The sequence below is a fragment of the Mustela putorius genome, unplaced genomic scaffold, assembly GCF_011764305.1.
Source record: "Mustela putorius furo isolate JIRA1106 unplaced genomic scaffold, ASM1176430v1.1 tig00537295_pilon_pilon_pilon, whole genome shotgun sequence".
NCBI lineage: Eukaryota > Metazoa > Chordata > Mammalia > Carnivora > Mustelidae > Mustela > Mustela putorius.
The window spans coordinates 495,908-509,069 of NW_025422433.1; the positions used below are offsets into that span (position 1 = coordinate 495,908).

At 40.0% G+C, this 13,162-nt stretch overlaps 1 protein-coding gene across 1 annotated transcript; it reads left to right on the forward strand.

Moving 5' to 3' along the window:
- The first annotated feature begins 12,232 nt into the window (after window positions 1-12,232).
- On the forward strand, window positions 12,233-13,162 carry LOC123390242 (olfactory receptor 2B11-like). Its single transcript, XM_045073931.1, has one exon. It carries the CDS (start codon window positions 12,233-12,235, stop codon window positions 13,160-13,162), a length of 930 nt encoding a protein of 309 aa, XP_044929866.1.

The following is a 13,162-nucleotide window of genomic DNA, read 5'->3' on the forward strand; positions in this document are numbered from 1 at the left end:
TCAACTTGGTTAGATTTTAGTTCTTTTATTTCTCCAGAAAAGGCTTTTATATCTCTCGAGAGGGTTTCTCTAATATCTTCCATGCCTTTTTTGAGCCCAGCTAGAACCTTGAGAATTGTCATTCTGAACTCTAGATCTGACATATTACCAATGTCTGTATTGATTAGGTCCCTAGCCTTCGGTACTGCCTCTTGTTCTTTTTTTTGTGTTGACTTTTTCCGTCTTGTCATTTTGTCCAGATAAGAGTATATGAAGGGGCAAGTAAAATACTAAAAGGGTGGCAACAACCCCAGGAAGATATGCTTTAACCAAATTAGAAGAGATCCAAAATCTGAGGGGGGAGAAAGGGGATAAAAAGAGGTTCAAAAAGGAAGAAGAAAGAAAAAAAGAAAAGAATTTTAAAAAAGAAAACACTTAAGAAAAATATAAAAAAGAAAAAATATATATATTAGATAAACTAGTAAAAAATCGTTAAAAAAGAAAACGGTAACAGTTAAAAAAAAATTTTACCCGAAAGCAAGAAAAAAAACAAAAAATGAAAAAGAAAAAAATTAAATTAACTTCAAGACAAAAAAAAATCACAGGGAAAAAGCCATGAGTTCCGCGCTTTGCTTTCTCCTCCTCTGGAATTCTGCTGCTCTCCTTGGTATTGAAACCGCACTCTTTGGTAGGTGAACTTGGTATCGGCTGGTTTTCTTGTTGATCTTCTGGGGGAGGGGCCTGTTGTAGTGATTCTCAAGTGTCTTTGCCCCAGGAGGAATTACAGCACCCTTACCAGGGGCAGGGTTGAGTAATCCGCTCGGGTTTGCTTTCAGGAGCTTTTGTTCCCTGAGCACTTTCCGTAGAGTTCCGGAGGACGGGAATACAAATGGCGGCCTCCTGGTCTCCGGTCTGGAGGAGACGAGAGCCCAGGGCCGCACTCCTCAGTGCGCCCTCAGAGAACAGCACCCAGTTACTCCCGTCTGCCTGACCTCCCGCCGCGCTCTGAGCTCACCGAGCCTGGGACTGGTTCAAGGTAACACCGAGCTGTGAGCTTACTGTCGGCTCTGTCTCTGTAGCTGGCTTTCCCGTTCCAATACCCGCAAGCTCTGCGACACTCGGACACCCCCGATCCTTCTGTGACCCTGCAGGACCTGAGGCCACGCTGACCCCATGTGGGCTTTGCCCCGGGTAGCCTCTGGAGCAATGTCCCTCAGCGGAACAGACTTTTAAAAAGCCTGATTTTGTGTGTGGTTGCTCCGACGCTTGCTGGGACCTGGCCCCTCCCCCTGGGGTCTATCTTCCCGTCGCTTTGGATTCACTTCTCCGCTGGTCCTACCTTTCAGAAAGTGGTTGTTTTTCTGTTTCCAGAATTGCTGTTCTTCTTCTTTTCGATCTGCTGATGGATTTTCAGGTGTTTGCAATCTTTAGATAAGCTATCTAGCTGATCTCCGGCTAGCTGAAATAGTCTCAGCCTGCTACTTCTCCGCCATCTTGACTCCTCTATTTTTTCCATTCTTTTTTTTTTTTTAATTTTTTATAAACATATATTTTTATCCCCAGGGGTACAGGTCTGTGAATCACCAGGTTTACACACTTCACAGCACTCACCAAAGCACATACCCTCCCCAATGTCCATAATCCCACCCCCTTCTCCCAAACCCCCTCCCCCCAGCAACCCTCAGTTTGTTTTGTGAGATTAAGAGTCACTTATGGTTTGTCTCCCTCCCAATCCCATCTTGTTTCATTTATTCTCCTACCCACTTAAGCCTCCATGTTGCATCACCACTTCCTCATATCAGGGAGATCATATGATAGTTGTCTTTCTCCGCTTGACTTATTTCGCTAAGCATGATACGCTCTAGTTCCATCCATGTTGTTGCAAATGGCAAGATTTCATTTCTTTTGATGGCTGCATAGTATTCCATTGTGTATATATACCACATCTTCTTGATCCATTCATCTGTTGATGGACATCTAGGTTCTTTCCATAGTTTGGCTATTGTGGACATTGCTGCTATAAACATTCGGGTGCATGTGTCCCTTTGGATCACTACATTTGTATCTTAGGGTAAATACCCAATAGTGCAATTGCTGGGTCATAGGGCAGTTCTATTTTCAACATTTTGAGGAACCTCCATGCTGTTTTCCAGAGTGGCTGCACCAGCTTGCATTCCCACCAACAGTGTAGGAGGGTTCCCCTTTCTCCGCATCCTCGCCAGCATCTGTCATTTCCTGACTTGTTGATTTTAGCCATTCTGACTGGTGTGACGTGATATCTCATTGTGGTTTTGATTTGTATTTCCCTGATGCCGAGTGATATGGAGCACTTTTTCATGTGTCTGTTGGCCATCTGGATGTCTTCTTTGCAGAAATGTCTGTTCATGTCTTATGCCCATTTCTTGATTGGATTATTTGTTCTTTGGGTGTTGAGTTTGCTAAGTTCTTTATAGATTCTGGACACTAGTCCTTTATCTGATATGTCGTTTGCAAATATCTTCTCCCATTCTGTCAGTTGTCTTTTGATTTTGTTAACTGTTTCCTTTGCTGTGCAAAAGCTTTTGATCTTGATGAAATCCCAATAGTTCATTTTTGCCCTTGCTTCCCTTGCCTTTTGCGTTGTTCCTAGGAAGATGTTGCTGCGGCAGAGGTCGAAGAGGTTGCTGCCCGTGTTCTCCTCAAGGATTTTGATGGATTCCTTTCGTACATTGAGGTCCTTCATCCATTTTGAGTCTATTTTTGTGTGTGGTGTAAGGAAATGGTCCAATTTCATTTTTCTGCATGTGGCTGTCCAATTTTCCCAGCACCATTTATTGAAAAGGCTGTCTTTTTTCCATTGGACATTCTTTCCTGCTTTGTCGAAGATTAGTTGACCATAGATTTGAGGGTCTATTTCTGGGCTCTCTATTCTGTTCCATTGATCTATGTGTCTGTTTTTGTGCCAGTACCATGCTGTCTTGATGATGACAGCTTTGTAATAGAGCTTGAAGTCCGGAATTGTGATGCCACCAACGTTGGCTTTCTTTTTCAATATCCCTTTGGCTATTCGAGGTCTTTTCTGGTTCCATATGAATTTTAGAATTATTTGTTCCATTTCTTTGAAAAAGATGGATGGTACTTTGATAGGAATTGCATTAAATGTGTAGATTGCTTTAGGTAGCATAGACATTTTCACAATATTTATTCTTCCAATCCAGGAGCATGGAACATTTTTCCATTTCTTTGTGTCTTCCTCAATTTCTTTCATGAGTACTTTATAGTTTTCTGAGTATAGATTCTGTGTCTCTTTGGTTAGGTTTATTCCCAGGTATCTTATGGTTTTGGATGCAATTGTAAATGGGATTGACTCCTTAATATCTCTTTCTTCTGTCTTGCTGTTGGTGTAGAGAAATGCAACTGATTTCTGTGCATTGATTTTATATCCTGACACTTTACTGAATTCCTGTATAAGTTCTAGCAGTTTTGGAGTGGAGTCTTTTGGGTTTTCCACATATAGTATCATATCATCTGCGAAGAGTGATAATTTGACTTCTTCTTTGCCGATTTGGATGCCTTTAATTTCCTTTTGTTGTCTGATTGCTGAGGCTAGGACCTCTAGTACGATGTTGAATAGCAGTGGTGATAATGGACATCCCTGTCGTGTTCCTGACCTTAGCGGAAAAGCTTTCAGTTTTTCTCCATTGAGAATGATATTTGCGGTGGGTTTTTCATAGATGGCTTTGATGATATTGAGGTATGTGCCCTCTATCCCTACACTTTGAAGAGTTTTGATCAGGAAGGGATGTTGTACTTTGTCAAATGCTTTTTCAGCATCTATTGAGAGTATCATATGGTTCTTGTTCTTACTTTTATTGATGTGTCGTATAACATTGACTGATTTGCGGATGTTGAACCAACCTTGCAGCCCTGGAATAAATCCTACTTGGTCGTGGTGAATAATCTTTTTAATGTACTGTTGAATCCTATTGGCTAGTATTTTGTTGAGTATTTTCGCATCTGTGTTCATCAAGGAAATCGGTCTATAGCTCTCTTTTTTGGTGGGATCCTTGTCTGGTTTTGGGATCAAGGTGATGCTGGCCTCATAAAATGAGTTTGGAAGTTTTCCTTCCATTTCTATTTTTTGGAACAGTTTCAGGAGAATAGGAATTAGTTCTTCTTTAAATGTTTGGTAGAATTCCCCCGGGAAGCCGTCTGGCCCTGGGCTTTTGTTTGTTTGGAGATTTTTAATGACTGTTTCAATCTCCTTACTGGTTATGGGTCTGTTCAGGCTTTCTATTTCTTCCTGGTTCAGTTGTGGTAGTTTATATGTTTCTAGGAATGCATCCATTTCTTCCAGATTGTCAAATTTATTGCCGTAGAGTTGCTCATAGTATGTTCTTATAATAGTTTGTATTTCTTTGGTGTTAGTTGTGATCTCTCCTCTTTCATTCATGATTTTATTTATTTGGGTCCTTTCTCTTTTCTTTTTGATAAGTCGGGCCAGGGGTTTATCAATTTTATTAATTCTTTCAAAGAACCAGCTCCTAGTTTCGTTGATTTGTTCTATTGTTTTTTGGTTTCTATTTTCATTGATTTCTGCTCTGATCTTTATGATTTCTCTTCTCCTGCTGGGCTTAGGGTTTCTTTCTTGTTCTTTCTCCAGCTCCTTTAGGTGTAGGGTTAGGTTGTGTACCTGAGACCTTTCTTGTTTCTTGAGAAAGGCTTGTACCCGCTATATATTTTCCTCTCAGGACTGCCTTTGTTGTGTCCCACAGATTTTGAACCGTTGTGTTTTCATTATCATTTGTTTCCATGATTTTTTTTCAATTCTTCTTTAATTTCCGGTTGACCCATTCATTCTTTAGAAGGATACTGTTTAGTCTCCATGTATTTGGGTTCTTTCCAAACTTCCTTTTGTGGTTGAGTTCTAGCTTTAGAGCATTGTGGTCTGAAAATATGCAGGGAATGATCCCAATCTTTTGATACCGGTTGAGTCCTGATTTAGGACCGAGGATGTGATCTATTCTGGAGAATGTTCCATGTGCACTAGAGAAGAATGTGTATTCTGTTGCTTTGGGATGAAATATTCTGAATATATCTGTGATGTCCATCTGGTCCAGTGTGTCATTTAAGGCCTTTATATCCTTGCTGATCTTTTGCTTGGATGACCTGTCCATTTCAGTGAGGGGAGTGTTAAAGTCCCCTACTATCATTGTATTATTGTTGATGTGTTTCTTTGATTTTGTTATTAATTGGTTTATATAGTTGGCTGCTCCCACGTTGGGGGCAGCATAGATATTTAAAATTGTTAAATCTTCTTGTTGGACAGACCCTTTGAGTATGATATAGTGTCCTTCCTCATCTCTTATTATAGTCTTTGGCTTAAAATCTAATTGATCTGATATAAGGATTGCCACTCCTGCTTTCTTCTGATGTCCATTAGCATGGTAATTCTTTTCCACCCCCTCACTTTAAATCTGGAGGTGTCTTCGGGCTTAAAATGTGTTTCTTGGAGGCAACATATAGATGGGTTTTGTTTTTTTTTATCCATTCTGATACCCTGTGTCTTTTGACAGGGGCATTTAGCCCATTCACATTCAGGGTAACTATTGAGAGATATGAATTTAGTGCCATTGTATTGCCTGTAAGGTGACTGTTACTGTATATGGTCTCTGTTCCTTTCTGATCTACCACTTGTAGGCTCTCTCTTTGCTTAGAGGACCCCTTTCAAGATTTCCTGTAGAGCTGGTTTGGTATTTGCAAATTCTTTCAGTTGTTGTTTGTCCTGGAAGCTTTTAATCTCTCCTTCTATTTTCAATGATAGCCTAGCTGGATATAGTATTCTTGGCTGCATGTTTTTCTCGTTTAGTGCTCTGAAAATATCATGCCAGCTCTTTCTGGCCTGCCAGGTCTCTGTGGATAAGTCAGCTGCCAATCTAATATTTTTTACCATTGTATGTTACAGACTTTCTTTTCCCGGGCTGCTTTCAGGATTTTCTCTTTGTCATTGAGACTTGTAAATTTTACTATTAGGTGACGGGGTGTGGGCCTATTCTTATTGATTTTGAGGGGCATTCTCTGAACCTCCTGAATTTTGATGCTCGTTCCCTTTGCCATATTGGGGAAATTCTCCCCAATAATTCTCTCCAGTATACCTTCTGCTCCCCTCTCACTTTCTTCTTCTTCTGGAATCCCAATTATTCTAATGTTGTTTCGTCTTATGGTGTCACTTATCTCTCGAATTCTCCCCTCGTGGTCCAGTAGCTGTTTGTCCCTCTTTTGCTCAGCTTTTCTTTATTCTCTGTCATTTGGTCTTCTATATCACTAATTCTTTCTTCTGCCTCATTTATCCTAGCAGTGAGAGCCTCCATTTTTGATTGCACCTCATTAATAGCTTTTTTGATTTCACCTTGGTTAGATTTTAGTTCTTTTATTTCTCCAGAAAGGGCTTTTATATCTCTCGAGAGGGTTTCTCTAATATCTTCCATGCCTTTTTCGAGCCCGGCTAGAACCTTGAGAATTGTCATTCTGAACTCTAGATCTGACATATTACCGATGTCTGTATTGATTAGGTCCCTAGCCTTCGGTACTGCCTCTTGTTCTTTTTTTTGTGTTGAATTTTTACGTCTTGTCATTTTGTCCAGATAAGAGTAAATGAAGGGGCAAGTAAAATACTAAAAGGGTGGCAACAACCCCAGGAAAATATGCTTTAACCAAATTAGAAGAGATCCAAAATCGTGAGTGGGGAGAAAGGGGATAAAATGTGGTTCAAAAAGGAAGAGAGAAAAAAAAAAAAAAAAAAAAAAAAAGAAAAGAAAAGAAAAGAATTTTAAAAAAAGAAAACACCTAAGAATAATGTAAAAAAAAAAATATATATATATATATATATATATTAGATAAACTAGTAAAAAATCGTTAAAAAAGAAAAAGGTAACAGTTAAAAAAAAAATTTTACCCGAAGGCGAGAAAAAAAAAAATGAAAAAGAAAAAATTAAATTAACTGCAAGACTAAAAAAAATCACAGGAAAAAAGCCATGAGTTCCGTGCTTGGTTTCTCCTCCTCTGGAATTCTGCTGCTCTCCTTGGTATTGAAACCGCACTCCTTGGTAGGTGAACTTGGTCTCGGCTGCATTTCTTGTTGATCTTCTGGGGGAGGGGCCTGTTGTAGTGATTCTCAAGTGTCTTTGCCCCAGGCGGAATTACACCGCCCTTATCCGGGGCCGGGGTGAGTAATCCACTCAGGTTTGCTTTCAGGAGCTTTTGTTCCCTGAGCGCTTTCCGTAGAGTTCCAGAGGACGGGAATACAAATGGCGGCCTCCTGGTCTCCGGCCCGGAGGAGCCGAGAGCCCAGGGCCGCACTCCTCAGTGCGCCCTCAGAGAACAGCGCCCAGTTACTCCCGTCTGCCTGACCTCCGGCCGCGCTCCGAGCTCACCGAGCCTGCGACCGGTTCAAGGTAAACCCGAGCTGCGAGCTGACTGTCAGCTCTGTCTCTGTAGCCGGCTTTCCCGTTCCAATACCCGCAAGCTCTGCGACACTCAGACACCCCCGATCCTTCTGTGACCCTGCGGGACCTGAGGCCACGCTGACCCCGCGTGGGCTTCGCCCCGGTTTAGCCTCTGGAGCAATGTCCCTCAGCGGAACAGACTTTTAAAAGTCCTGATTTTGTGCGCGGTTGCTCCGCCGCTTGCCGGGAGCCGGCCCCTCCCCCCGGGGTCTATCTTCCCGTCGCTTTGGATTCACTTCTCCGCCGGTCCTACCTTTCAGAAAGTGGTTGATTTTCTGTTTCCAGAATTGCTGTTCTTCTTCTCTTCGATCTGCCGATGGATTTTCAAAGTGTTTGCAATCTTTAAATAAGCTATCTAGCTGATCTCCGGCTAGCTGAAGTAGTCTCAGCTTGCTACTTCTCCGCCATCTTGACTCCTCCCCTATTTTTTCCATTCTTTATGGACATATAATGTATTATTTGCTTTGGGGGGTACAGGTCTGTGAATCATCTCTTATACAATTCACAGCACTCAACATAGAACATACCCTCCCCAATGTCCATCACCCAGTCACCCCATGCTTCCTATCCCCCAAGAAACAGACTCAACTATAAAGAACAAACTCCTGGTTATTAGAGGGAAGTTGGACAAGGGAATGGGATAAATGTGTGATGGGGATTAAGGAGGACATGTGATGAGTACCTTGTTTTGTATATAAGTGCAGAATCCCTAAATTCTAGACCAGAAACCAATATTACACTGTATTTTAAGTAACTGGAATTTAAATAAAAATGTGGACAAACATGTCTCAAAAAAAATCTGAGAGGCATTCTATAAATGAACAAAGATATTAAAGGAACTCACACTCAAATTCCCCCAAATCACTTGTTCAAACTAGATCTACTCCAATTATGTCTTATTCATGGAGTGATCAACGATTCATTAATTGTGTATAATACCCAATGCTCATGAGGTCACATGCCCTCCTTAATGCCCATCCTATTTAAAATTAGTGTCCAGTATGTTGGGAAATAAAATGAGTTGATTTTAAAACAAATCTAGTAGCAGAAGAAACTTTTCTACCACTCTCAGTTCAGTAGGTAATTAATAAGAAGCATTTCCATGGTGAAGTTTCCCAAGGAACTTTCTCTGCTAGCTCCTCTGGGATACACATAAATGGCCTGTTAGAAAACAATGCCCAAGGGTCTGAACAACATTCTACAAATAGCACATTCAGAATGCATTCTTGATATTCTCTACTATTGTCTTTCTAATCCAGGGTTTTTTTTCTTTTCTTATCGTCAGCATTGTTAGAAATGAAAAACACATTTCTTTTTTTTTTTTATGAAGCTATTCTTAGGTACTCATCTATGTACTACAGTTTCTCTATCATTCTCTGAAAGTTTGGAAATTCATGTCTTCTTTCAAAATTCCTTTCGATTGAGTGATACTTATCACAATAAGGTGAGTAAAAGGACACTTGTTTTAAAGTACCCATCCTTGGGAGGGTGGGAATGTGTGTACATCACAGTACCTAATATATATAAGAATATCAGAAAGCATTTCATTTCAGGAACACTTTTCTAGACTTTGAAAATACTAGTTTGGTGGCAATAGAATGCAAGCAGATTACTCTTGGTAATTAATCTCTCTCAGGCTTTCACTTAAAGCAACAGTGTGTGATGAAGATGATCTATGGTTCCAATAAGCTGGAATGAACATGTGATTGGAGATATAAAGGAGGTGTCAAAAGGAATAAAGGCTGGCACTTCATTAAACGCACTTTAAGCATCCATGGATAAACGGACCCCTGTGCGGTAAAACAGCGATGAAAAAAATCATTGGAAGTAGAAGATGCAAAGTCATGGATCCAAGAACTAACAGGACTGAAGTCCTGTGAAAATGACATGGTGAAGCTTACAAATCTAGGATAGAATTGTAAAGCTCAAATATGCATCATGTGTGCATTTTATTGATTAAGACACTGCTGTGGTATCTCTAGAGAACTATTTAAAGAGCTTAAGGAGGAGCTGCACTGGTAACCATCACAAACAAAACTAGTCTATGAGGTGAGTAATATGAACAAAATTCCAAATAATACAAATTTAATAAAATTGTTGAAAGTATACTTGAATCATTAAGGTTAGATAAAATTAACTGTGGAAGAATTCATGGAGGCTCAAATCTGAAGTTACCCCTTAAAAAATGGAGTTATGTTCCATGACAGAAAAATCTAAAAGGTGAGTATAATCATATTAAATGAGTAGACATGAAGGATTTTAGTGGACAACTATTTAATAATGTGAGTAGATCATAATTTTAGAATACTCATTTTAACTAATTAATTCATATCATGCTTTTACTTCAGATCCCATATAAAACATAGACTCTTTACCTGAAAAAGAACTTAGACAAACTTGTGTTCCTAACATAGTGCACTCATACCACATCTTGAGTAATGTCAAGGTCAAATAAGGTATAGTAGACACATTCATCCAGGAAACATCTCCAGACTACAGATGTTTTCTTTGGAATTTTGAGACTCTGAAATCATCATTTTATTATCTCACTACCTCATTTGAGTAATTAATTGCTTTTTGATCTTTAGAACCTCCCTAATTATTAGAAGGCAATCATTCATGGAATGATCAATTACATCCTAAATGAATGATTAGCAATATCCTAAAATATGGATACCAAAATTTCCTTTCTCATAAGTTCTAGGGAGGAGTCCTAAATGATGTAATGTGTACAAAATCCTTCTTGGAGTTTTCAGCACACAGGGCTTATTAAGGATTAGTTAGAACTATTACTATTTTATTGTTATTTGTGCACTTCTGACCTAGGGATAGTGTGTAATCAAAGAGCAACATTCACATTTTAGTCATGAGTAGTTTGTTTTGTTTTGCTTTTAGTTATTATTCTAATTCCAGTTAGTTAACATACAATGGAATACTAGTTTCAGGTGTACCATAGGGTGATTCAAAGATCCCATCCAACACCTGGTGCTCATCACAAATGCATGCCTCCTATCCCCCAAGAACTAGACTCAACTGTAGAGAACAAGCTCATAGTTATTAGAGGGGAGTTGGACAAAGGAATGGGATAAGTGTGTGATGGGGATTAAGGAGGACATGTGATGAGTACCTGTCTGTGACATCTGTCACCCTCTTGATTGCCAGGGTCGATTAGGATGATCTGGCTAGCTAGGCAGGTGGCCCCTTCCTCCCTCACTACTCCATGTGTGTCCCTCCCAAAACTGTGCACTCAGAGAATGACCTTCCCCAATAGAACAGGACCGTTCTTTGGTCAAGGCTATATGAGTAGCTCACTTCCCCGACTAGAACCCCCAAACAAAAACTATGGGTTTTGTGTAACACCTCACAAGATGGCTTTGAGGATTTAATGAAATATAGAATGTGAATACTGTACTTTGTAACCATACAAACATAATGTTTGTTACTCTTAAACCACAAACTCGCTAGTGACATAAGTCAGAATTTGTCACTGGATGCATCATAGCCATAATCATGATCTATCTTATCTTGCAAAAAGAATTATAGATATAACGAAACACAATTTGCCACTAATGGAAAGAACAGTATAATTTTTTTAAAAAATGGTTCTCTAGTTAATCTTTCCAAAACACTACTCAGCTAGTTGATTTTCTTGTTACAATGTGCTTCTTATCTTAAAAAAAAAAAAAAAAGGAACACTACACCAAAGCTAATGATATACTGTATGGTGACTAACACACACACACAAAAATAATACTGTGAAAAGAAAGAAAAACAAAAGGAATATGTAAAATAGTTTGTGAAAATGTATGTGAGTCTCTGGTCCTGACTGAGTTGGAATATCAGCTTTCCTCCGGACACCAGTTCTCTGGAGTTAAAAGCTGTATTTGTAGCTATTTACAATCAAGCGGATCACTAATAACTGTGCAAACTCCTATAAAAATAGAATTAAAAGTCCACTTAATAAAGGAAAATCACTACCAGATAGTAAATTAAGTTTTAATGGAAAAATCAAGTGCCCGGTTTGAAGGAAGTACTTATACAAGAAAATACACATCCCCAAATAAATTCTTCAGCATGGGAAACATATGTCATGGCTCAGCTCTCAGTTCATACTTCAGGAATATGACATTTCTTGCTCACTTCCAAAATACCAAAATGGACTTGTACAAAATCTACCTTCTTACTCTCCGTAGAGATGATAAAACTATTCAACTGACTACTTGAGTTTGGACAAGGCTGTCACGATGGTATTACAGCTCGTGTTCTCCTTCTTGTGAGTCAGCTACCTCAAGAATTCCACTGCTCATAATATTTCAGGAATACCTTGCATCAGTGTCCCCGGGGCCCCATGTCACATCCACTCTATCAGACACCAAGAAACAGAAATTGATGAATTGCATTTTAACAATCTCCTCATATGATTTTTATGCAAGCATGCAAAGTTTGAAAATCATTACTTGGGAGTTTCTAAAACAAAAGATGCTTCCACTTTCCATTTAATCCTCTTTGTAACACAAGGAGATCATCATTGTCATGCTTTTATACATTGAGTTTCAGCATGGTCAGGCTATTTTTCTAAAGTCACCAGCTCCGTTTTGTAGTGTCAAGAGGGAAAGTAAGTCACCTGGTGTCAGATTCCTTTTATTATTTCCCTCACAAGATTCTGTAGCCCATCCTCTGTCAGTGGATGACACATACAGTTCTCCTAACTCTTCCTATCTTTTCTGCCACTTCTCTGCTGTAGGTGAAACAAGGTAAGGACTGGTGCAATGAACAACAGCCATCCTGGAGAGTTTATTCTACTAGGTTTCTCAGACCGTCCTTGGCTGGAGCTTCCTCTCTTTGCTGTTCTTCTTATAACATACCCCATGGCCATGGTTGGAAATGTAGCCATTATTCTAGTGTCTAGGTTAGATGCCCGTCTGCACAGCCCCATGTATTTCTTCCTCACAAACCTCTCCTTCCTAGACATGTGCTACATCACAAGCATTGTCCCTCAGATGCTTTTTAACCTGGGAAGTGCTAGGAAGACAATCAGCTATATTGGCTGTGCGGCTCAGCTTTATTTCTTTCACTTAATGGGGGGCACAGAATGTCTGATTTTGGCTATCATGTCTTTTGATCGCTATGTGGCTATCTGCAAGCCTTTGCACTACACCCTCATCATGAACCCACGTGTCTGTATCCTGTTGGTATCCTCTGTGTGGCTGACTGGAATCACCTATGCTGTCTCAGAGGCCACTGCTACCTTACAGTTACCACTGTGTGGCCTCAATAAATTGGATCACTTGGTGTGTGAGATTCCTGTTCTGATAAAGGCTGCCTGTGGAGAAAAGGCTGCTAATGAGCTCACGCTCTCTGTGGTGTGTATTTTTATGTTAGCTGTTCCTCTGTGCTTAATTCTTGCTTCCTATGCTTGTATTGGACATGCTGTATTTAAAGTTAAGTCTTCTGAGGGAAGGAGGAAGGCCTTTGGGACATGTTCCTCCCACCTCATTGTAGTTTTCTTGTTTTATGGTCCAGCCATTAGCATGTACCTTCAGCCCCTCTCTTCCATCTCAAAGGACCAGCCCAAGTTCATGGCACTCTTCTATGGAGTGGTGACACCTGCACTGAACCCTTTTATCTACACCCTGAGGAATAAGGATGTAAAGGGGGCATTAGCCAACCTAGTGAGGGGCGTATTTACTTCCAAGTGA